This window comes from Falco naumanni, chromosome 4 (assembly GCF_017639655.2).
Source record: "Falco naumanni isolate bFalNau1 chromosome 4, bFalNau1.pat, whole genome shotgun sequence".
Taxonomy (NCBI): domain Eukaryota; kingdom Metazoa; phylum Chordata; class Aves; order Falconiformes; family Falconidae; genus Falco; species Falco naumanni.
The window spans coordinates 20,838,895-20,865,739 of NC_054057.1; the positions used below are offsets into that span (position 1 = coordinate 20,838,895).

General features: G+C 42.4%; 1 protein-coding gene across 1 annotated transcript in view; it reads right to left on the reverse strand.

Moving 5' to 3' along the window:
• The window catches only part of ITPRID1 (ITPR interacting domain containing 1), a 45,624-nt gene extending 19,370 nt beyond the window's left edge, over positions 1 to 26,254 (reverse strand). Inside the window, exons 1-6 of the mRNA XM_040593800.1 lie at positions 26,196 to 26,254; positions 24,569 to 24,603; positions 23,575 to 23,695; positions 22,785 to 22,987; positions 15,635 to 16,227; positions 13,418 to 13,472 (exon numbers count right to left, since the gene is read on the reverse strand). Coding sequence (XP_040449734.1) covers positions 13,418 to 13,472; positions 15,635 to 16,227; positions 22,785 to 22,987; positions 23,575 to 23,695; positions 24,569 to 24,603; positions 26,196 to 26,254 — 1,066 coding nt within the window. The remainder of the gene's footprint in view (positions 1 to 13,417; positions 13,473 to 15,634; positions 16,228 to 22,784; positions 22,988 to 23,574; positions 23,696 to 24,568; positions 24,604 to 26,195) is intronic.
• Between the last annotated feature and the right edge of the window lie 591 nt (positions 26,255 to 26,845).

The window sequence follows — 26,845 nt, forward strand, 5'->3', positions numbered from 1 at the left end:
GAAAGGCCTCCATGTGTCCCCCTGGGCTTGTCCTAGAAGGAGGGGTGGGGTGTGCTCTGCTATCATGGCTCTCATCAATTAAATTTGCAAGGTATGTAGAAGAATCAAGACTCTGAACGCTCTCAAAGGCTGTGCATGTGTTTAACACTGGTAATATAATAGGACCTAATGACCATTCCGAGCATAAATCCGGTTTCTAAAATTTGTATGTTGGCAAAACAGAAACTTACAAAAGACAAGTATAGTAGAAGGAGAAGCCTGTTAAGCATGGTTCACCTGTACTTGCTACTTTCCTCAGACACAGGGATCACCCTCATCTGTGTTAGCCATCTAATTTGCACCTACCTACATATTAGATGTGTAATGAGCCACTACTCCTAAAGGCTTAAATTCCCCATATAGTCAGTGAAAAGTGATGTCTCTGAGGGTCTGAGCTGCAGTTCTTTCCCAACTACATTCAGATGCCTGATTTAATCATTACATCCCACCCCAACTTGCAAGATCCTAGCCAGTACACCAGGCCCTGTCGAAGGCAGGCAGGTGAAGAGAAGGGAATATTGAAAGATTAGATGTTCCTCTGAGTCTGCTACATTTTATTCAAAGCTAGTCAAAATGCTCTCGATTTCAGGAGAATTTTGAATTTAAAAAAAGGCCTTAGCAAAAATGAATATGGGTCTCCAGTTCAAGGTGGGGTAAAAGCCTATGAAGAGATTGCCAACGTGCTCCCAAGAAGGACTCCAAGCTGAACAACGTGCTCCCAGGAGGAACGCGGAGCAGGGTGGCGTTGGGAAGGCAGGTGACACTGCAGGCTGGGGCTGTGCCAAAATGACATTGAACATGATCACCTTCTGCATTTGAGGCAGCTCGCCTTCAACCTATGTACATACAGTTTGGTTTAATGTCTGCACGCCAGAGCCAAGCAACGTTTGCAGAATGGTGGGCAGCATTTGTGTACTGGGGAAACTGTTTTGGATGAGGAGTGGGCCAATCAATCACTTCATTTCCTCTTAGTGTCACAAATAGCAATTAAGCGAGACTGAAAATTAAACCATGCCTGATGCTGTCCTGAGAAGGAATAGAGTTTCCCTCTCTGTGAAATCTTCAGCAATGTTAATAGCTTGCCAGTGGTGACAGCCCAGTTTTTCTTGTCAGGCTCTAATACCCAGTGAGGATCCCTGTAGCCTGAGTTCCTACTAGGAGATCAACTCTTTGCAGGGGTCCAAAGCCGGTCTCAGAGGACAAATTCCTCTATTTATGAGGCATCTGAAAATGTCCAGCCTGGATGCTGGTGGTGGTTTGTCCCAGAATGGATTAGCATCTAAAGCCCTTTCAGCAGTGGCTAACACCAGCTTTAGGGACACCACTTCATATGTTTAAATGAACTCATGTTCATTCCTCATGTTTAAATTCCTCATGTTTAAATGAACTAAAGCCTTTTAGAAACTGGAATATTGTCTTTAGGAGGGATACAAGTTGGCCAAAAAGATGGGGGGGGGGTGGTGTGTCAGCAAAATGTACATAGTTTATTCTGACATTTTAAAATGCTCTCACCTTTCTCTTTCAAATGAGGTTGGTTGGTTGTTTTTTGGGTTGTTTTTTTAATTTTTTTCCCTCTGAAAGCAAGTTAATTTTTCAGTTTGAAGAATGGTGCAAAAAATGGGTTAAATCACCTGAACATTAAGCAAAACATGTTTTAGTTTCTAGTCTACCCAAACTGCATTTCCCCCCGATCATTTGGTGCAGCCAGTGAACCAAAATATCCATTATTCATGTAGCTCTACGCGGTTCTCCTAGTGTGTGGAGACACCCAAACCTGTAGAGATTCTGCAAATACATGCAGAGCATCACACCAAGGAAAGATAAAAGTATGTTTGGAGAAGAGGTGGAGACACAGACCAGTATTCAACTATGAACTAAAAATTACAACTCTGGGCCCTGTGCGGAGAACACATCTGTCTATGCTAGAAAGAGGAAACCTGAGAATTGCCCCTGAAGATCTTGGTGAGAAAAACCTTGGCTCTTCGCCTTTCTGTGTTAATTGAACTGGGATGGTTTAGCTCCTGCATCCCATTTCTGTTCTGCCTGAATTTTAAATAAAAATAGGTTAGAGAAACTTACTGATCAGGTTTCTGCTTCATTTTGTATCGCATAAGAAAGTACGTGCCTTCCAAATCCCAAAGGTCCCATAGCTTTCAAGCCCTTTACTTGATCAATCCAATCCCATTAAGAGACTTTTTCTCTCCCCTTATTTGCATGCAGATACAGCAGCTCCCATTCTCAGCAGCGTTCAATACAGGAACTTTCTGAAACTATTGGGCTCCTAGGTTCACCACTAATGAAATAATATTCCCTAATTAGTAAAAAAGTAAGTGCTGGAATACAGTGCTGCATTCCTCTGAAGCCTCCACAGCTGGTTTTCTGTGGGCTTGGCTGCAAACAACACAACCTCTCTCTAGCTTCCAGCCTGGAGAATAGTTGCAAACTGCAAAAGATGACATGAGAGTTACTACACTGCTTCTAAATAATAGCATGTTCTTTCCATATCTTTTAAATCACATTAATGTTGATGAATAGACTTCAATATTTGTTTTCTACAACATTTGAATACGTGGGGAACCATAGGCAGCAGAACTTCAAATGCAAAAAGCATTTGTGCAAATTTGAACTTTATATTCACAAACTAAAATCCGGACTGCTCATCTCATCACAGGGAAAAGCTGAATCTGCAACTGCAACCAAGCAATGCTGTTCAAAGTTTAGATATTTTTGTAGCTATTTAAATGTTGCTGGACAGTGATGTGGATAAATCTCTCTAAAACTATCTGCTGCATAGACAGGACTAAGTAGTGTACAGAAGCCACAATTTAGTCAGATAATTTGTAAAAGAAAGAGAAGTCTGACGGACTTAGACAAGTCACTCTATAAGCAAAGGCATTTTGCAGTCTGTCTCGCACAAAACTCTCAAGGCATTAACTTCATTACAGCTTAAACACTCGGGCTAAATTAATCAGGGAAACTAGACTCATGCTTAAGTTGATGCATAACATTCCCACACCCAGAGTTAAGTGGACACACAAATATCTCACAGATTGGGCCTTAAGAAGCACGTCTATTCAACTGCAGCTGAATTCAATAGTAGTCAAACACAGTAAGAGATGGGGTGAATGAGCGTCATAACATGTCCACAGAAGTACTAGAACTGAATAGATATTTTATTACATTCGGATGTGTTGGGTTTCTCTTCTCAAACACAGGCGTTTGGTCCACCAAAAGTTTATCAGCTCTACAGTTCTAGCAGCAGCGAGTGGAAGATGTAAAGGCTCTGACTCTCCAACACAAGGCAGAAAAAATCAAGAATTTATATCTTACGTGACAAAAAAGGACTTTCAAAAGTACATTTTCAAACAGGACTTTCAAAATAGAATAGGTTCATTTTAAGTAGTTAACTGGATCCTTCCCATTTAGACATTTCACTTCATCTCCTCCTGCTCTGCAAATTGGTGAACCCCTATGTTATCATTAATAATGCTGCCCTGCCTTATGGCATCACACACAACGATGCTGCAGGATGAGCTGGCTGTGAGCTACAAGAATATGTCAGCTGCATGGCACAGTTACAGATGGTCCCATCTTATGATGGGAGAGCTGCTGCAGCTTAGTCTCCTCTCCTGCTACTCACAGGCACCACCAGTTTTTCAGTATCACACTCTATGATACAGCCATTAAGAGCTAATAAAACACCACTGAAAATATGCATACTGCATAAACCACAAAGAACTTTTTTTTGTTATTATTTTTGGTTTTATTTTCTTCCCCCCCCCTTTTATTGCTGTTATGCAGAACAGTGGGTTTTTTGAAGCTTGGTGCACAAGAAGACATTATTTTCTACAACTTACAGCATTTTGGGAAAAGGAACATTGTTATTACAATCAATTCCAATGTACGTGGAAAAACTTGATCCTGTGTAAATGTTCCATAAAACCTGTTTGTTCCCAGTATATTGTACTGTCTTTCCTTAATCTAAGAAGTAGCTCCTCCATAGGCAGCTGCACCCATTACTGGCTGTTGACTAGGAATGTAAACATTTCATTTAATACCACAGAAATCACAAAAGTCTGTTCTTAGCCCTTCTTTTTTTTTTTTTTTCTTGTGTGTGTGTGTGTGTGTGTATATCCCCGTACAACTTCTGCACCACCAATTCACTTTCTGCATTGCACAAATGGCAACGAACAAACAAAATGAAGTGAAACAGATCTAATCTATATATATTTTCTAGACAAACGCAATACACAGTTCTACAACTTGCTGGTAAAAGGGACCAGTGCAGGACTGCTTGTCCCTGGAGCTGCAGCGCAGCCCTCCCGGTACAGCTCCAGCTCGGGTTTGTGCTGCATTTCAGCAGAACAGGCACCAGATGGTAGCAGCACATAAACCACAAATTGTGCTCTCAAAGCACACACAAACCAGGGTTTTTATCCATGTCCTTCCGCAAATTTGATTTTTCAATGACACTATAGCAGAAATTACGCAAACCATCTTATTAGAATAGTCATAGGATTTGAAAGCAAATAAAACACCCTAAAATGCACCAGATGCAGTAAAAGCTTCTATTCTTATTCAGACCCAAGTGTTGCTATGAAATCTGTCCCGTGCTCCCTTTGAATTGGAGTTTCATGCCAATCATCTTACACAGTGTGACTGGGTGAAAAAATATTTTTAAAATCTCTACACAAAGCAATTTCTGTTATTAACTGTGCCCCACCGTGCTGGTAGGTGCTGTATGAATGGAAGAAAAGAATGGTCTGTGCCCAGAAGAGCTTATGAGGTGAACACAACCTAGCTGCTCTGAGGCAGTTCCTACTGCTTGTCAAAACCCAGTTCCCCCGCTCTCCCCAGTCCGCAGCATTCTTTCTCCCATAGCATTGGGTACCAGCAGCCTATGGAGGACTTCAGGTATCCTTTTCTTTTTTGTGGGGGTGAAACAAGGGGAGAAAGCCCTGCAGTCCCCACGACTGCAGCCGCCTCAGATGGGACACACGTGCATGTATGCTGCACCCCGAGGAGGCGAGACAGGGCCAGGGGGATGAAAGGTGTCTGGCACCATATGTCATGTGACAGCTACGGATATTTTGCTTCATCTCTGTGTTCAGCCTGCAGTTCTTTACCCGGTTATCTTTGGGGTCTGGCTGTCAGAGCCGTCATTAGCAGGAGACACGTGCATAGCTGCAGGGGCACTGGGAGAGCACAGGCTGTGCTTTACGTCCTCCTGTGCAGCCTCCCGCTCCTCGCCCAGGGCCCGGCTTCCCACCCAGCTCTGGGTGCTCCTGTCCCCCTGGGAGGACGCTGGCCTAGATGTTCTCCAGATATCAGCCACGAGCACTTGAAGGAACCAGGTCACGGAGCATTAAAGACGCAAACTGTGCTGGCCCAGAGCATGACAGAAATAGCTAGGTAGCAAATCTACATCTTCCGCCGGAGCATCCAGCTTCAGCCCTCCTCCAAAACACCCAAGGAAAAAAGCAGTTTTGCACCAACTTCCAGCCAAGTTTTTGGCTTAAGATTCACTGTATCGTACGGTTATGTCTAGCACGCTGGTGGCATGGCACAGCCGGCAGGCAGAGCACAGCAGCCTGGAGCACTGCCCGGGTTGCAGAACCTGCCTGTGAAGCAGGGTGAGAGGGTACACTGCTGGCTCCCCGATGCTTTGGCTAGACATCCCTTGGTACCTGTGCTACACAATAGCACGCTTTAAAGCTGGTGCACATACTTACTGATTTAAAACTAGCTTCGGTACATCTGCTGCGCACGACAGTCAGCGCCGCGACAGCAGGTATAAATATACTCCTTTGTGAAATGCCTGGGGCTGGTGGGTGGGTTGCTTGGCTCCCTCTTTCTTTCTCTCTCATTACAGGTTGTCCTGAGCTGTGTGAAGAAGGAAGCTTTGGGGAAGAACTGAATTAGCCGATAATATTACGTAAAGCTACTCATTAAAGAAAAAAAAAATGTTTTAATTTTTTTTTTTTATGTTCATTTCCCTTCCTCCCTACCCAAATCAGAGATGAATATGGGCAAAGGAGGAAGAATGTTCTCTGCCTTGTACGTCACTGAAAAGATGTAATTTCCTGCGCTAGTGAACCACCCTGTGACTCCCTAGAGAGGGTCAGAACTGATGTCTGCAGGCATTGCTGGCAGAGGTTCACCATCCAGAAGTCTCCACCTTCCCCTTAAGTCTGGAAACCTCCTTTAGGTTGGCTGGAGCTACAGAACGTATTTAAAGTAGCTGGGGAGGTCATGCCAGGCTTGGTAACGCTGATCAGCATCGTGAATCTCCCACGCTGCTGCCGAGGGTGGCGGCTGCAGCCTTGTGAATTGCCGTGCCTGGGATGCAGGCAGCTGCCTTCCCCCGCGAGGCAGAGCTGCCCATTGTCTCCTGCCTGTTCTACACAAGAACACACTGCCCTAGAAATGGTAAAAGCATAAATGAGTAATCTGAAAGCTGAATTTGACAGGAAAAGAGAGAACACTGTAGGCAGTTCTCTGTGATAAATGATGTTTCTGCAGTCTGGGAGGTTAGGGCTAGTGATGAATCTAGTCAAAACCTGAAACTGCAGTCACTTTGACAATGGTCTTTTATCTTCCCTCAGCTGATGAAACAGCTTCAAACTTTGCCAGGTCCTCCTCCTACTTTTCCTTGAGAGTCAGTATCACTTCCATCTTATTTCAACTGAGCTTCAGCCAACTGTCATTAATTCAGATTCGTGCCGCTGCCAAATGTCGGGAGAGACGGGTGATGGTTGTGTCTGCTTCTGATGAAAATGAGAGGTAGAGCTGAATGTCATCAGCCTACACTGTAGATCACGTTACATCACAACTTCTCCCAGTAGCAGCTGCACAGAGATAATGAATAAAAAATAAGCGATTGCAGGGAGCCTCGTAGGGCTCTCTGCAACTGAGAGCACCTCACAAAAGGGAGGATGGCTTCCAGCAACCCTTACGGAGACCTTTGAGAAAAATGAGTGAAAAGCCCCTATGGATTAGCAAGGTCCTGCAACTTCTGCTCTGTCAGCAGTGCCCAAATTGATTGGGAGGCCAGAACAGGTATCTGGCTTTTGCGTGCTACTTTGTAGAGATCAAGAGTCAATGATACTAGCTCCATTTCCATGGCAATAGCCATTACACTGTGCTCAGGGGGGTCTAAGAGTGTCAGGCTTGGTAAGCTTGCCTCTCTTTTTCAGTGACGTTTTCCCAAGGAGAAATGCTAAGTGTCAGCAAGTATGTAGAAGATCTATGGAATAGGAATCACGCTTCTCATCCATAAAGAAGAGTTCTCCAGAGCATAAAAATACACCCAGGATAACATCAAAGGACTCCTCACTGGTATCACCTACAGCGAGGTGAATCAGTCCTCTCATAGTGGCCATGGCCAAACGATGTGGTACCATGAGAAGTATCCATGTTCTCCCAAAGTTTCCTCGAAGCCTGAGCTGGATATGGGGCTGGGATTTTGAATTTTGCAGCAGGGTTCAAAGGGTCAGGCTGTCAACTGGAACAATTAACGCAGCAACCTACAGGTCCGTGACTGCACAGGCAAAGCTCTGGTCCTCCTGCACTCTGCGGAGGGCACGGGAAGGAAATATTAGAAAAGACCTTTCCAGATCCCAGCACAACTTCAGCACAACTAGCTTTCATTTCAGAAGTTTTAGTGCTGTTTAAAAGGCTATCACTATTACTGTAAACCCATGTCCCTTAAGTATTTGGTTGTCCTCCTGGATACCTATGGTTCCACCCCCTGCCCAGATTTTAACAACAGCAGGTTTTATAACTTTCACTGGGCCATCTGCCTTAAGTATGCAGTGTGTGCATATCCTTTCCCACTAGGATGAATCAGCCTGCTGCAGTAGGACCTAGAATATGACACATACATGCAACGAAATGTTATAAATGTGCGATGACTTTTAGGAATGTAATCACTGCAAGTCACACAACCCCCCAAACCTCTTGGGGTGGCTGCTCAGACCTGAGGACTGCAGGCAAGGTGTCCTGCTGACACCAGTGGTGGGAGGCATGACCTCCCAGAAGCCATTCCAAAAGCCTGTCAGACTTCTTCTCTTTGCTGCTCATCCAGTTTCTGTACTGGTGAATGTGGCATCACCGCCTCCTGCGCCTCCATCTTTATATTCATTGCTGAGCTTAGATATATGCATGTGCATGAGATACATCAAGGAGGACTGTGGCAAAGCAAAGCTGCCAGGGTATTCTCAAGAGCTGCAGAAGTAAACTGTCTTACTAGAAGCACCTTCTATGAGGGAACCAGACAACTCAGGATGTTTCTGGATGGGAAAAAGATGCAGGAAGGTTGGAAGAATCAGAATTTCACAACTTCGCTTTTCCCTTTGCTCTGTTCTCTCAAATCTCTGCTGCTTTCTAGGACCATAGGACTTTCCCTACAGACTTCTTCAGGCTACAAAATACATTGAAATGATGCAGCTTCCTCTTACTTTCGCTTACAGATCCCTTATGTAAGAAACTGGAAAGTATAAGGAGGCCTTTACAGGTTCACGTGCAGAAGATGGGAGAAATGTGGGCTGTGGCATCATAAAACAGATAAAACTGTTGCAAAGAGGGATCTATGTATTATGGATCTATTCTTCATCGTGTTTTATGAAGAGAGAACTCATATTTGGAGACTGTATGTGATCATTAACCAATGCCAAAGTTTAACATAAACGTCAAGCAGTATCAATACAAGAGTAGTTGTAGGACATTTTTAAGTTCAGCTCCCAATTTTGAGTGCAGCTGTTGCAGGCCTTCCCTTTGGCCATCTCTTTGCCTTTCCCTTTCCTTCAATCTGTACTTAAAACTAAAAGTCACTGTGTTATGAACAATAACAGTGTTATATAGGCACTACAGAAAATAAGAAATGCGAAGTAGCTCTTCACTTCTTAATACTAAAACTAGAGAAAGGTAAGCAGAAAATCCTTTACTCTTTGAAACACAGGCAATATACCTGCTTTTTCTTCTTGCGTTTTGAAGACATTGCTCCTTCAATTGCAGGCAGACGTTACAATGGATAATAAACAGGATTCACGTTCTTGGCACTCAGTCAATTAGAAGAAATACCAATTGCATTCTGTGAATATTCCCATGGTGCCAAACCATCAGAGGAGTTGGTGAGTAGGAGGAGTGAAGGTGTGATAATTGAAAGAATTGCTACTTGATAAGTCACAGGAGCTAATGTGTTAGCTCAGCATGCGGGAAAGCTAGGACATTCCCAGCTGCCACAAAAACTGGGTGTATGCAATCCCTGGCACCACTCGTTGGGACAAGATGAATCACAAGCGCTTCGGTAGCGAGTTACCATGTCAGAGTGAGCCAGATGGAGGTGGTTACTTCCGTGATTGATTGCCTCTTGGGCTACCAAGGGCTTTTCCAGCAGGCTAATGCCTTTCTGTTGGCACTTGAGCGCCTGGGAGCAGTGTGTCCGCTTGGGTCAGCACGGTGCAGGAATTCCTGCCTTTCAGGTGCCTGGCTGCCCCGCAGAGGGAGAGGGAAGTAAATAAGGAGCAGGAGGGAGCGGGTGACTACCATGTGCAACCAAAATAACACCGATTTCTGACGCCTGCCTAATAGACATTGCCACTAATGAATTTTCAGGCACGTGCTGAGTTAACGGGGGTGAGCAACATTGAAACATCCTTTAGTTAAACTCAATGCTTTACAAAGGCTAATTGAAAAAGGAAGGAGCAGCGGGGGGTGGGGGTGGGGGTGGTGGGAGAACCAGGCGGAAGAGGGGGTGGAGGGGGAGAACAGCTCTATTTTTCAAGTGCTGAATATGAAATCCCTGCAACAGATGAGTTTACATGCAAGCCTGCACCTCATCAGGGCAAAGATACAGTGAGTGGAGTCAAGTAATTTTCCTCTGCACACAGCATCCCCAGCCCCTTCCCCTGCCCAGCCAGCTTTCTCAACTGTGAGCTTTAGAATATAAACAGCCAATAAGTAAGGACAATAACTGTAGTTCCTGCTGAGAGCTAACTCTGCCTGTCATGCATTTGCTGGGTCCTAATACAGGACAGTGAATAAAGCTTCATTACAGAACAATGGAGTTAGCTGCCAGAGCCTACAGATTTGAATAAACAACAAATAAGCAACATCTGCTCCAGCATATGTGTATGGTAAAAAAAAAAGTCACAAAATAAAAGAATTTGTAAATGCCAAAAGCAACACTAAACTGCCAGTGCTACTGTAGAGTGAATTTTTAATTGCACATGCATACAGGCAGGCTGTGGGTATTAGTCTCACATATGTCTGGTTGCTGCCAACCTGGGAGTATAGATGAATTTAATTAAATAAGGATTATCCCTTCTCCCCAGTACAATTACTTATTTATAACAATGATAAAATTGCCTAATAAAAAAGATTGTAATATTTTTTAAAACAGAGCTAGAAAACACTCTGCTTTCCCTGTAAGTCATTCAGGGATGTTTGGGGGGTTTCAGCGTCTTTTAAAATTAAGTCTCAGCATTCTGCCAAGAGAGAGGAAAAAAAAGCCTTATCATAAAGCCTACTGCAGTTAAACAGCCAGAATCTACATTATGGAGAAATATAAAGAAGACACACAGCAGCCAGGGAATTGGCTTTCATGGGGAGTGTAGAAAATTAAGCAATTGGACTAAAATTGAGGCCAGGCTACAGAGCCAAGGGACAATACCACTGGGACAAGTACTTCCATAAGTCACCCGTCTCTAATATGCTCCATCTAGGCAAAGCAGTCTGTTCCTATCTATCTCTATTTCTTTTCATAGTGGGCACGCCGCACTTTCCTGCTCAGGTGAGCTCCCATTTCAGCAGGGTCATGTCAGGCTCTTGTATCTTCATCATCACTCACACCCTTTCCAACAGAGCCCATAAGCAAATGAGAGCGGCCCCTCACGGTATCAGGCACTGCATGAGCCTTGAAAAATAGGCAGCCTATGCTCCGGGGAATTTGCAGGCCAAATCTAAATTCAGGCGTGCTCTTCTGGGACCTGAGGTTTTCCTTGTGTAGGCTCCTGATGGACTCTGTTTCCCACTTGCCCCTGTTTTGAGGACCCCTGCTGATGGGTCTCAGCCACATTTTGCTCAATTTATTAGGAACCTTCCTAAGAGGTAGGTATTATTCAATACTAATAATATTGCTTCACAACTGGAAATTTTTAGACTGTTTCCATGATGCACAGCAAGCTGAAGTCACAATAAAACTCCCATGGGTGTAGAGGGGTACACCATTTAAGAGCAGTGGGAAAAAGAGCAAGAACATAAAAAAAAAAGTCTTAAAAAAATATCCGGAAATCTCCACTTTAAATCTAGGCCAAGCATCAATGACACTAAAATAAAACAGAGAGAGATATATATTCCAGTGTTTAAACAAAATTCTAAAATAGTATTATGGTTCTGCAAAGGCATAAATCTTCCATAAGTTCAGTTTACTATTATGATTTGGATTGATCACTTAACTGGATGACAGTCTTACCAGAATTAAAAATAAATAATTACTATCTGATTTTTTTTGTCATGAAATTACTACTAAATGTATACTTATTCCTATGTCTTAAAAGAGTATTCAGGGCATACAGTTTTTTTTTTTCTCTTACATTGTGACTGATACACCTATACAACCTGCTAAATCCTTTAACTCATGCCCTTAATCATTGAACTGCAAGGTCTTTTTTTTTTGGATGGACAAAGAAAGAAAAAAACATTTGTTATTACATTTTGAATTTTTTCCCCACTGGGCTATGTCCACATTCTCTTTTTATAATTTCTCGCTGAATGTTTGTCCAAATGGTGTTTTTCACTCCACCAGTCCTGGGGAATTGCTATTCTTTGTATAAATACTGCTATGAGCAACACTACTGGTACGGGGGCTTGTCTTTGTTCATGAAGATCTAGACATCCACCAGAAAACAAAATCTAAACAACCTCATGTAACCCAGGTGACAAATAATACAGCCTGAATAGCAACAAGAACGTGACATTAAGCTCCAAAAGTTACTGTAGCCACGCACTGACAGTCCAGATACATAGAACCCTGCCAGAAGATGTGGCAAGAGCAGCTGAATGCCAAAAGTATGCAATCTATTACACAGTTATAAAAAAAACCACACTAGCAAAATAGCAAATTATGCTTACAGATCTTTTGAAAACAGAACTAAATGCTCCAGAATGGAGGAATTAATGATATATTCCATCACCTTTACTCAGCTCTAGCATTCACTGAGAAAATCCTGCACCCCTGGATGAAAACACTGGCCTCACTGAAGTCAGCAAGACTTACGCCACTGCTTCCAACAAGCTCATGATTTCACTCCTGCAAATCCAGTCCTCAGTCCAGCCAATGGCATCTGCGAATGACCAGCATCAGTGGATATAAGGTTTTCTTTTTTAGGTGCCTGTGTATGAACTTGAGTTGCTGAATTATTTGCACCGGTACCCCAAAAGTAGTATGATGTAGTCCTCAAAAGGTGAGGGCTCACCAAACTTTCACATTTGTCTCCTGCTATCAGCTTCTTGCTACTTATCAGTGCTTTCACATTAAATTTCTATCCCATTAAAAAAAAACAAACAAAAAACAAAAAACAAACCAAAACACCAAGCCCAATGTGCCAGTCCTGCTTTAAGCACTGGTTAGAAAGGGACCCTAGAGAGAGCAAGGCCAAGTGCTCCTTCCTCTGGAGGCTGAATAGCCTCTTCCCCGGCACCACCACCCCCAACACCAAACACTTCCCAGGAACCACACTCAGATTGCCCCAAATGATAGCATCTGGTCTGACAGCTTTGCTTTTAATCCTTTAATAACCCTCCAATAACTTCTCCTCTAACATGTGATTCAACACTACGTCAGCTCATGTGGTGACGGTCTGTGTAATACAGCACACTCAGATGATGGGGTAGGGGCCATGCTGCCACCAGAACACCCTGGTTGCATGGGCCTGGGTGAGCTGGGTACAGAGCGGTTGCAAAGTCCAGTCTCGTGGTTGACTTATCTCCCAGATATCTGAAAACTGGTGGATAAGGCATTGGTCTGAGCCTGGCAAATAATTCACCAAGGAGGAGCAAAGCTTTGGTGTCACTTGGAAGAGCAGAGAGGTCTCTCAAAGCCTCAAACAGGGACCTCACGCACTCCAAGCTGCGCATGGGAGATACCCTTTTCATGTGCACTCATCATGTCTCCCTGACAAGCTGAGTGTATTTTACAGCCCTGTGGTTTATCAAGTCACATCATCTAGACTACCATGTCTAGAATAAAGCATCCAAATGCCAGAGGTGATGGGAGGGGACAAGGAAAATGTATTGTTAGGATAAACTTTAAAAGCAGCTAACACGGGAACAGTGTTTTAGAAGCAAAACTGACCAAATTGTGTTTCTTAACACTCACCTGAAGTGGTGTCAGGAGGATTTCTACATGGATCTTCATCCTCAAAACTCTGAATCTGAGAAAAGAAGAAAAATTCTTGTTGATCGTAGTGATTACGACTGTGTGCCTTATTATGGGTGTAGGAGTAAAAACTAAAAAAAATATTCTAGATGTTTCAAAATGAAAACATAAAATCTTTCAGATGGTTCCTTTTTGGTTATCTCCTTTAAAAAAATATTTTTTCTTGACATAAACCAGGCTCTAGTCTCAGAACTTTTCCAAGCCTTGCTCAAAGTAATCAATACATAAAGGTCCCCAACATGCAAATTCACTAACAATCTTGTTTGAACAGCCTCAGAGAAATGTGCCTAGGAAAAAAGACTTAGTAGAAGACACCCAAGGCAATGTAACCATATGGAGGCAAATTCTTGCCAAAGAGTATATGTAAGGTCAGAATTTGTTTTTCTCTAGGAATGAAGACCCATTTGACTTTTTCATAGCATCAAGGGGAACATCATGTCATGGTGCCAGATAAACTCCTTCAGAGAAAAACTTAATAGAAAAGCGGATCTATTAGATGCAAGTAACACATGCACATGAATGTTGGATGTGTCCTCCATGCAGTCTGTAGCTCAAGAGATCTCTAAGCCTCTCATTGTCAAAGGCTGGAAGAATACAAGAGAAATCTTGCTCTACATGTGCCTGTTAGTCTGTTCTCCATACATCTGCAACTGGCCATTGCCAGACTAACAGTTTAGACAGCCTGATAGTTTCAGCCAGCACGTTGTTCTTACAGCCTTCATTTAATGATGTGCTAGAGAATACTCAGAAGTTAAACAAAGTATACCCTAATTTGGTCATACAGAATTCACCAAATTGTCTTAGCCACCAAACTGGGACGTTTACGATCATCTGCATTTACTTCTTTGTCGATGTCCTCACTTTTGTGCGAGCTTCTACTCACAGAGCTGCAAGTCCAGCATGCCAAGTGCTTTACAAAGACATATGGGCTGCTCTGGAACCATAAATTTGCTGTGTTGGAGGTCTCCGAAAGACACCCTCTTTCCCACTGAGGCTAATAATCAGGCCTGTGCTCTGCTTCTTGAGACAGCTCTGCCAACAAGAAAGCTGCACCAAACCTTTCACAGAAAAACATGCTTTTGAAAGGACATGAAAAGATAAATATCCTTTCCTCAAGAAGAACGCCACCACCTTAGTCCAACCTTTTCCAATGCTTTAAAGAATGGAGTTTTTTTAAACCTCCCACCTTTTCCAGCCACTCACTGCTCCCTCCTTTCATTCCCTTACTTCCCTCCCTCCCATGTCCATATGTTTTCAGGGGGCTGCCAACCCCCCATTTCTCCTCCTTTCTTTGATTCTTACAGTAAAGTCTAATTTTTGGACTCCTTCCTTTTCCTCATTCTTGAAGGATGGCCAGAAAGGGAAGAGTATTCCTGTCAGCATCCCATTGGAGTCTGTAGGATTGGAGAGTATCCTACCGTAGAGCTTTTTATGCAGTAGTATGGCCAGAAAAAACTGCTGCTCACAAAACAACTCCAGATGTAAGAAATGGACTGGCAAGTATCTTGGTCTCTGCTACTTTGTTTTGAACCCCCACTGACAACTCACTGTTGCTAAAACATACAGAGAGCCGAGTATTATGGGCTTCACAGACTGGGTATGAGAACAAGCTGCTGTTCTGAGTTATTCTGGCTTTAGGATGCTCAGCTTACAGAGGGATAAAATATTTCAAACACTGCTATAAAACCAAGGCTAATTTTGTGATGCAACTTTCTGAAAGAGCACACCAGAAAATGAACTTGAGATGGAAAAAAAGATAGGGAAAAAAAATGAAACAACCCTGGTTAATGACTGGATCTGTAAAAATATCCATTACCATATGTATTAATATTCCTGCAACTTCCTTCTGTAAAAAACCAACCACCTAGTGCTGCACGAAACACATTGGCTTCTTACACTATCATAGCGGTTGAATGAATCTTACCTCAGTAACTTCAGTGCCAACTTCTTTGACAGTACCCTAACACAAAGACAATTTAAAATAATCAAAAGCCCAACGAGTAGTGTAAATCCTACTGTTTTTCCCCATAATGCTGCTGCATGGTGTTTGTTGAAATAATTTACTCTAGCTTCCATCCTGGAAAAGAGAATCCACACTGATACCATAAATATGGGTGGAGATACATTGCTGGCAGAATACACACAGATTCACCTCACCTCTTCCATTTCAAACGAGTCTGGCAGCTTGCACTTTAGGTTGGCCACTTTTTGCAGCATGTGGGCCACAAGCGAAGGTGGCTCCTTTCTTGGCCCATCTTTGGCAGGCACTTCACATGCAGGAGAAAGATGGGGCTGTTTTGCAACTAGGTGTGACGAAGCCCAGGCTTTCCTCAGTGGAGCTGGTGGGCACTGGGATATGGGGTACGCCGAGGCACCTCTGTCTCTGGTGGTTGGCTCCTGGGCCAAGCAGCCCAACGTAACACATGCAGGAAAGCGTGTCTGGACTGTTCCACTCCCAACAATATCTGCACAAGAACAAGGTTGCTCTTTCCTGCTGTGCAAGTTGGTTTCCCCAGGTGCTGGTAAGCCCTGCTCCAGCAGCATTGTCTGCCGAGAAGCCCTCTTCAGGAGCTGACCTAGTCTTCTCCTCTTTGCTTGCGTGACCACAGGTCTACTCTTCGCAGCATCCAGGAGACCGATCTCATCCCCACGGGCATCCTGTGCTTTGGTCTGCTGGGTGTTGACATCAGTCAGCAAAGATGAGAGGGCACTGGTTACGTGGTCAAGTACTTCCAGCTGTCGAAAACGTTCTTAGATTTGGCAGAATGGAAGGCAACATGGTTATTAAAAAGTATAATTTTGAAATAATCAGGTACAATGATTATTCAAACTTGTCACTGCCAAGAAACATACTACCTACCTCATTCAAAAGGGGCTAAATTTTTCCATTTGCTTCCAAAGGATCCATTCAGGCTATACAGAGACGTCACTGCATAGTTCTTTATATTTTACAAACACTTACACAACATTGAATTTGTTGGGTCAAGTGCAGCTGAATACTATTCTATGTGAACAAAGGTTACAGAATCCAGCCTGAAATTCTCTGGTTGGCTGGGCCAGACTTGGATGCCATGTTTAAGGACTTATTAAAATTCATGTGAATAAAGTTATTAAAATCTGATCTCAAATGTTTACCACTGGCAGCTGTCCAGGATAACTGCAAAATGCATATAGCCATTAACTGTTAAAAAAAATGACCGCAGAAGCTATGTTCTCATTTTCACAGCAGCACAAAGCAAAACACTTATCCCCCAGAAACTCACAGCTGATGTTGTATACAAGTTCCCAGATTTTTTTTTTCATTGTACTAACCCCCTGTAAATTCTGGGTCATTTTTTTTCCATGGCATAACATCTAAAGAAAAGCAAATAATGTTTTCTCTAAGTGCTCCTGGAGACTTCCACCACTACAACACCATGAAGTTATTTATACAAAGCAAAGCAACACATTTGCTTGCACATTGTGTCTGTACTGATCCTGAGGCAATGAATCTGTCACCAGGACTCCTCCTTCCTTGAAGGATTCATTGAGGACAGTAGATGGCAAAATGCTAACTTTCTTGGCTGCCATTTCTCTTAGAGAGCAGCCAAATTTACTGCATGTGCTCTGCATGCAGGCTGCTGCTAACGCTGCTTCACTGACAATTAGACAGCAAGGGGATATTTAACATGGATCTGAGTTGGTCCTTTGCATTGGGGACCAATATCATGGCATGTAATTCCTGATAGTTACTGTACCTCAACAACATTATTTTTTGTCTTTGCCCCAGGCACGGAGTTTTAACACTGGAGGAAAACATTTCCACTTTGTAAGACATGGTCAAAGGTTTCACCTGATGCTGTTTAAAGGAGTTATCTGATCTATCAGTACGCACATCACACAGTTTTGCAGTTTCCATTTGCGACAGTTTGGGGTGTCAGAGTAAATAATTTTTGGTTTTGTACATCCATTGTGCTACCACATGCTCTCTGTGTAAAGCACATTTTATCCTCAGTATTTCATCTGGCTCCGGCTACATGAGACCATAAAAATGCCAAGCGCTAATCTCCTTTGACTGACAGTGGCACAGCAGTCCAGTCCGTCTTTTGATTTGAACCAGAACCAAACCTCCTGCAATTTTAAACAGTTTTTACACACTGCTTAGCTTTTGTAAATTATTTCAAAGAGCTTGGGACACCTAAAGAACAAATCAAACAACAAGAGAAATGATAAATGAACAACATAAAAAAAATCCTCACTTGTCTGCAATGCAATAAATACACAGGTCATGAAGAAATTATGTCAAGGACAGCCTTGCTGCAATGAACTATTTATTTCTCTCCGGGCAAGCAGTCCCTTCAGTTTCTAGGCATGCTCCTCAAGGATCCCACCTCAAACAGGCAAGAGGCTGATAAGATCTCTTTAGTGTCTGCAGCCTGCTGCAAAATAGCTGAAAGCTGTAGCACAGATGACATATTAAGGGACATAAATGCAGATTCACTTTCACTAGAAACTTCAGCTGAAACAGCAAATGGCCGTTCTGTAAGCAACATCAATGAATCTTCAGTAGAATCTGTATCTTTTATAGGGTTTCTAATGACTTTATGATCAACTGTTTTATAATTTAGGAGAGGAAGCTCATAGTTTTGTTCCTCTCTCCTTAAATCTGGTATTACATAGGCTGACACAGTTATCTACATGAAAGATTTGGAAAGTCTTCAGTAGGCCCACAGTGGGATGAAGGAACACAGAACAATTCCAGAACCAACAAGATTTTTTCAATCAGCATCTTTATTTCACAGCAAATGGCAGAATTTGGAAAAAAAATTAAAAGTTTTAGCGGGAAAACCAAGGCTTCTGAAATTGCACAGGAAAAGTAAAAATGAAATTTCAATATTGACTACTTTGCCATATATTAAAATATTTCCCTTTTTTTTAGGTTGCTACAACCTGAGTCTTGGCAATACTGCCTTTGCTTCAGTTAAAGCTGCACTTCAGAGAAAGCATTTAACAATTTACATTTAATTTCTCTTCTAGGGGTGAATTTACTGGCTGATGTACTTCTACTCTTTCCTAGCTGACCTGTGGTGGTCACAGGACAACCACATATCATGGGAAACGGTGTCCACCTAGTGCATTCACCTCACAGAGGAGAGTGAGACTTGAACTGCAGCTCCTGTGAGGGGCTGTCATGGTTTAACCCCAGAGGGAAACTCAGTACCCTGCAGCTGCTTGCTTGCTCCCTGCCACCCCCACTGAGACGGGGAGGGCAATCAGGGAACAAGGTAAAACCTGTGGGTTGAGATAAGAACAATGTAATAATTGAAAAATAATAATGATGATGGTGATGAAGAAAAGGAGAGAGAGGGAGAGAGCAACAAAACCCAAAAGGAAAAAAACGCAAGTGATGGACAATACAGTTGATCACTGCCTGCTGACTGATGTGCAGCCAGTCCCTGAGCAGTGACTGGCAGCCCCTGGCCAACTCCCCCCTGTTTATATACTAAGCATGATGTTCTGTGGTATGGAATATCCCTTTGGCTAGTTGGGTCAGCTGTCCTGGCTGTGCTCCCTCCCAGCTTCTCATGCACCTGCTCACCGGTGCTCACTGGCATGGGAGACTGAAAAAGTCCTTGACTTAGAGTAAGTGCTACTCAACCACAACTAAAACATCAGTGTGTTATCAACATGATTCTTATGCTAAATCCAAAACACAGCACTGTATCAGCTACTAAGAACAAAATCAACTCTGTCCCAGCTGAAACCAGGACAGAGGCTTGCAGCAGCTTAAACAGGCAGGAATGAGTTTGAAAAATCCACAGAAAGAAGACACCAAACCCCAAGTAAATTTATACATGGCAGTACAGAAAGGTGGTATTGAAATGTGGTGGTGGGGTTTAGTATTAAGCATCAGATTAAAACATTTCAACATTTCTGAACTAAGGCATTCAGAAACTTGAAGTTTACAAAGAATTTGGACATCAACATATTCGGAAATATAATACTTTTCACTTAAGATAACTTCTGATTGTCAAGGGACTATTTCTTCTGTTAGGAAGTCAAATATCACCTCTAATAATGAGGTCAATAAAGTTTTCACCACTGGAAAAGGAGAGGAATAAGCTTTTCTTTTGGATCTGCCTGAGAAACTGAAAGGTTGACCAACATTTTGAAAATACATCTTATTTTTGTGAACTAAACCTTTTGAATACTCTCTCTGACAATGCTGGGGAAACAGCACCAAGTGAGGGGACAGTTAACAGGTAACTTTGAAGCAATCCACACATATTTTAAAAGGTCTAATCAGCAGTGAAGGAGGTCTAGGAAGCTATATTCATCAGAAGCAGGGCAGAGCCAGACAGAAACAGAAAAGGACTGCACTAGGAAATTAATGAAATATGGAAGTGGAGAGGGATCACTCTGCTATGGAAGTCCTTGGCCCCTCTCACTTCCCTCTCCTTTTTTCCTCCTGGTTTCTTGTCTTCCATATCTTACCTATAATCTTTCTCCTTATTATAGAATCACAGAATGGTTTGGGTTGGAAGGGACCTTAAAGATCATCTAGTTCCACCCCCTGCCATGGGCAGGGACACCTTCCACTAGACCAGGTTGCTCCAAGTCACATTCAGCTCTTCTTATCTCTCTCAGAGTAACACTTGTCATGCTAAATCAATTAACTTTCTCTGCTGATTCAGAGAATAGGAGCAAGTACATAGGACAATGAGATAACCTCTCTCAGGCGTTCACTAACTCAGATTAAACAACTTCTTCCTTTTCCGGGACTAGGGACAAATGAGAGGGATTCAGGCTGCATTGCATTGAAACCGTTCGGTGATAATAAACCAAATAGGGTGACAAGAACTGAATTAATCCAGCACATCTCTGGGAATAGTGGTTCAATACAGTCTTGAAATCTCTAGAGGTGGCACCTGGTCTGCCTCACTTTGGTGAAACTTTCATTTCAAAGCCCTGGTAATGCAGGCCTCCAGCATTAAGGAGCCTGGCCTTCCCTGTATTGTTCATGGAGAGGCAAATGCCCTGGAACATCTCTAGACATGAACCTTCTATTTAATTTACAGAGAAGAGTCTTTTTTTGGGTCGTCTTCTGGAGATCTTCGAAAGCACCTGTTCTCCTCACAGTCATTACAGGGAATACAGGCTTCTGCTTTAGAAGAGCAGGCTCATTAGATACCTGAACATTTAGGTACAGTACTAGTACTGAAGGCAGAGAGGTTCGGTCCCTCCCTAGAGATGTCATCCATTTTAAAATCTAATAAAGATGAATCTTCCACTCCTCCTTCTTGCTATACCTCACTGCGACAACCTAAGGCTGGCAATATTGGGGAAAAAAACCCACCAGTCTGCAAACAAATACCATTCCTCAGGCTTTTGTATGCTGAACCTGATATAACCCTTTTTAGCTGTAACTCTTCTCCTGGAACACCACCTGTAGGAAGGTACTTGTGCAAAATTATCTACATGGTCACTGAGACAGATTGTCTTCCTCTGAGAGGTGTTTTAAGCAGCGGCTGGATGACCATTCACAGGTGCCACCTGACTATCTCCACTTGCCCTGGAGACAGAAAGCCTCTACAGTGATTAAGCTCCATGAGATGGCGCTTTAGCTAAATGCCTATAATTTGGTGCAGTGAACCAGGCTGAGGTTAAGCACTGCATATATGGAAACATGTAGTTAGTGAGAAGAGAAGAGGCAAGTATCTCTGAAGGATGAATCCCACCTCTCTTGATTAAATGTTCCCAGCCCAGGCACATACTTAGGAGGCCTAAGCAGATGGTGTGAAAACCCCCTCCCAAACTGTCAAAAGCAAGATAGTATGTTTTGATGGACATCACACCCACCAAAACAGAAATTCAAATCTTATCTTACTTCACAGCAACTCCCCCGTACAGATAAGCCATTAACATGTACTAAGAGTGCTCCCATTGAGGATGACTACAGGAGGAGTCATTAAATTCACACCTTGGCTTATCACTGCCTGCCTTCCCTGTGCAAACTCCTTCCCTCAGAGGCTTTCTCTGCTCTCATTCCCTTCTAGCTCTCTGCCTTCTTCCCTGAGGTCTCCATCCACCATCCACTCATACTGATTATCTCTGATCCCTCTCTCCCTCTCTCCCAGAGGAGTTACAGAGAGAGAAGGAAAGAGAGAGCCGAGAAACTTGTTTGATGTGTCAGTTTGCTGTAAATATTGAAATGTGTGCACAGGGTTTTCTATCAAAAAAAAAAAAATCAACAAAAAAACAAACCACAAAAAAAACCCCACCCAACAAACCAACAAGAACAGAGAGAAAAAAATCCCACATTTTCCACAATGCTCTGACATTTCTGTTTCAATTCTCATTCCATCCATACAGCTTCCTTGGTGTAATTCTAAACGGGAATGCACGGGCTATGTGAGAGATCCTGTTTCACTGAGCATCTTAAGTAAACAGAAGATTTCAAGAGCCATCTGGCTATCCTGTGCAGCAAGCACGAGGGGAACTGATGTCAAAATTGGACTTTTCAGATGGGTGATATACCAGTGAATTAACAATGCTATTTTAATGCAGATATATCTTTAGGGTGAGGACCTTGTATTCATTTCCTAAATGCAAAATACACAAAATGAGAACTAAAACTATCTAAATGAAGAAAAATTAAGACTGTGTGCTTTAAATGGTGTAATTTTATTGTACTTAAAATATGGTCCTCATCTACATCTTAGGGCATATTTGAACCACAGAACGGTTAGCTTCTAATTAGGGTTTTGTGGGTCTGATGCACAAGTTCTGGCAGCTCTAGTCATGGGAATTTAAGACCTTGTCATCTGCTCTGCACATTTCCTGGTGAGAGAGGTTCTGCACCCACCAAGGGGAAGAGGGAATGAGAGCTCACATCTGGCCTGGCTGAATTAAAAATCCTGTATATTGGCTTACACCACCAGTGATGGTGGGTACATGTTAACACACTGCTGGTTAAGTGGCTGAAGCGGTGGACCCATGTTCAGTTCTGCAGCCTCTGCAACACCAACAATAACCTCTGGTGGTAGAGTAGGTCTTACAGGGGATGAGCAGTTATGTTTTGAACTGCCACAAGTTGGAGGCTTCAGCACAGAAATCAAGGTGCACAGCTGAGGAGAGCTATACAGTATCTCAGTCACGTTAGGAAGTATCATTGCCACAAAGGGGTATGTGAGGATCCTTAATGTCTCCAAAGCACACGTCCCCTTTTGATAGATTTTCTCTCCCAAGCCTCTTCTTCCCTACCCTCTCAAGTCCCCACACTATTTATGGCTGAAAATTCTCTTTTTGACAAAATGTCTCTCCTTACCATATAGGTTTGGCCTCTCGACGTCCATCCTCTGCTTCTGAGCTTCCAAAAAGACTCGGATGTTGATCCCTTTTGCTACAGAAGCACCACTGAGGAACCGAGGAGGGATTTTAGTGCAGACATCAGGTTCTTCTGTACCAAACCCCAAATCAAGCAGAATCTCCACCGGATCCTTTTCCCAAAGCGACAGCCATTCAGTGATGCTGTGGTGAAAACATTAGGACTACTTACACCACTGTCTTGGCACCACTTTTCTCTTTCTCTTGCAGTAGCTATCATATGGTCTCATTTTTGTTAAATAATTCACTTCCCTTCTTTTCCCCTCTTACGGATACTACCGCTTAAGTGAAAGTAGTAATTTTCAGCCACATTGCTAAATGATTAGTACACGTTCCTCTCCCTTGAGGAATCTGGTGGCATTGGATCTAGATAGCTTAGCAAGAAGGACATTAATAAAAGGTGTAGGTTCACAGCTCTGCAGGCTCACTTCTCTCCAGACACAGGTGAGACGTGCTGCAGCTGCCATAAGACCTCACAGCCCTTTGCCTTCCAGGAGGTTCAAAGCCCACTGCAGTTTCAGGTAGGTTTTTGGTTTTTACTGGTACAAATGCATTTGAGGTCAGACACCTGCTTTTAAGAAGGTTGTTTTGATCCTGTCGAAAATAAATGAGGACATGCCTTTTACAAACCAAGACCTTGAATGCGTATCCAAAATTGTACTCACATTTGTTCATCCCTAGATGGGCTGTTACCTTGTACTCTTAGTTGGAAATACGTGGAAATAACTAACCTCTTGGGTGCACCGGTGAATGAGTGGGAAGAGCTGAGACTCTTGCATCTTGGCATAACTGGACTTTCTGAAAACTCTTGCAGGGACCTGGTTAGAAAAAAGCAACAATGAAATGTGTTTACTCATGTGCTCCTTTGGGATGTCATTATGATTTTTTCCTAGAGTAAACATTTGCATTTTGTCTTGGTTTATAATGATACATAATAGCAACGCCTTAGAAGAAGAGTCGGCATGAGAGTGTGGCAATGTGCGTATTCTCGGGAACAGTATGTTACAGTAGGTGTGAGAACGTAGGTGTGAGGTACCAGTAAATGCTAATTATAAAGGTGGCAGAATGGCTCACTTTTGACAGATGGTGAATCTTTGGGGAACCTTTAGGGAGCACGGTTTCTCTAGCCACCTACTTGAAAAGATATAATTGCTCTTAACAAAGTTTTGGAGAGACAAGGCACAATGAGTTGCAGCAGCAGGAGCGGCACCTGAGAACAATCCTGCACTTCCCTTCTCAATGTGTTTGTATCCGCTAATCTGTGGAGAAATAACGGCTTTCCTGAACCTGCTCACTGCAAAAGGAATATCCTGCAGCACGGTAGTCTTTCTCCATAGGCAAGATAACACAGTTTTGTTATGCCCAGGCTTACACGTACCTATCAAGATCAGTAGCAAATGTTTATACACAGTTGACGCATTGCATTAATAACTTTTTTATCATTACAGGTTATCCATCAGCTCACATCTTAAACAGGCCTAGAGAGATACGTAGATTTTTGAACTAACACCGTAGCTATCAGTTTGAGAGAAGAAAAAAAAAAAAAAAAAAAGCCCACCCCAAACCCCTAAAATGCCTCTTTTTGTCACAAAGGAAGAAAAAATAACAGATGTCTACAGTGTCTGGCACCTACCTCCTGTAGCTTTGCACAGTCATTTGTACCATTTCTGGTACTGACAAGGAAACTGCGAACAAGAAGAAATAATAAAAAAATTATTTTCTTACCTTTTTTCCCCCTATCAAACCAGAACCGTGTCAAACTAAAGAAAAGACCAAGAGACTGATTGCATTAGACAAGGAAACATTTTAACCTCAGTGGCAAAGTTGCAGAATAATACCATTGTGGGAAGCTCAACTCACAGTGTATGTTAGTCTTAGGTAAATGCAACACACGTCAATAAGAATGGAAAAATAGCTGCCTGTACACTTCATAAACCAGTAGCAGTGCACTCTAAGCCCCTGCTATTTAAAAGCGAGCACTATGAATTGGCTTTCACTGTCTGCTGCAGAGCCATTGAAGATATACTTAGAGCAAATATGAAAACAAATTTCAATCCCTGCTTTTTTAGTAAAAAACCAAACAACTGAAGTATATTAAATTCTCATTCCAGCACACACTGGTACAACTTTTTTGTGTGTGTGTATAATGTTTTTTAAAGTGTAATTCACTGACGTTCTGTGAAAATTTGTGATTTCTCTGGACTTTGCATTGTGCTCTAAATGTGCGAGAGGAGTGAGACAGTTGCAGGACAGTTGCAGGAGTTTCTGGAGGAGAAAATATTTGTCTAAGAAGTGATAACATTGTTTACTGGACACCAAGTGTGCTATATCTATGAGCTGTAAGGTGCATATTTTGTCATTTCATGATGATGAAATGGGAATAAATAAGATGCAAAGATGCAGTATCTGTACTTGTTACTTCCCCTCGAAATAACACTCATTGATCTTCTGCAAGCTGGGGTAGCATTTGCCTAGGAGCGGTAGTAGATATCCTTCAGCATTCCACAAGATGAATATTTTTTGTCTAACTTTCAAAGTTTTCTTTTCTATTTAACAAAATTGTGTCAATAAAGAAGGAGAAAACATACTTTCACATTCTCTACTGGGTTATTCTTCCGCTCATAAATTCTAACATAAGTTCCTTCTGGCTTACTCAGTGCAAGAATATCCATCCAAATTGAGAACATAAAGGTTACTGACATCCTGTAATTTGCTGCAGTAACATAAACCAGACTCTCTAGCAGCAAACTGAGCATAATTTGAATAAGAATCAGCTACTTGTTGTATACCATTTCCTACTCGTGCCAACAGAAGTTGTAGATTCACTATAAAAATGCTTGAGAATGTAAAAAATAAGATCTGAAAGTGAGAGTTAATACAATTTTTCCCTAGCAGCATGTAGGCACTCCTCTCTGTAACAGAACATTATACCCCAAACTGGCTGCTGCTGTGATTTCCTCAGTATCTCATATTGTCAGGACTGAATGAATGCAAGTGCTGCCAAATTAAAAACCTAGCATTGTGAAACACTGGCCAGGGTGTTAAGTAAATAATTTAATGATGAGAAATCTGATGTTGTAGGAGGTGAAGGAAGTAGCAGGTCACCAAAAAGATCAAATGGGCAGAACCTGATAGTTTACCACAAGCCGGGTCACAGGCAGTAGCTGGCATGGCTGTACTCTCGAACCAAGTAAACATCAGGTGTGACACCTTAACTCTCTTTTGTTGTAGGCTAAAGTAAGTTGAACTGTCCTGTATTTCTATGTGTCAAGAGCATGCCAACGTACCACTACCAAGGCCAAGCCATTCAACCTGTTAAGTAGTAGTAAACTGCTCAGGAGCCCATGTCTACCTTGTGACTTGGACAAACTTTGCACCTCCAGGTAATGCAACATGGGCCATTTCACACATGGTTAGAGTCTCCACTTCTTTCTCTAATGAGAAGACTCTCATGAGACATTCCTCATTAGAGAGCTTGACATTTTGAAATATTAGAGTTTGTTTCCTTCGTATTTCAGAGGTCACAGAAATAGTAATGGGGAGGGTACGGTATTTACATTTCCTGATCTGTGTAAGTATTTTGTTCCTGACACAAGAAACACTGAATCTCATTACCAAACTGGAAGATACTTTTGGGGAAATAATGCCCTTTAGAAAGCTGTCAGAAAACCTTATGAAAACAAACAAACAAACAAACAAAAAAATACTTTGTAAACCAACTGTGGTGCTAATTGGTGCTCTGTTTACTGCACATCTAAGTGTATCTTTGCTTATGAATAATATATTTTGCTAAGCAAAATGTGGCCTCTGATACTTGAGGGAAGATAAGGCATTTTAGCCTCTGTAATATCTGATTAACAGGAGACAAGATTAAATCACATATTGTTGAACTGCATCTTCTAATTGTGAACCCAATAGCCAAAAAATGTAGATATGGAAGCACTGATAAATAGCATTTGGGGCTTCCAAAAGCACTAAAAATATGGATATTTTCAGGAATAC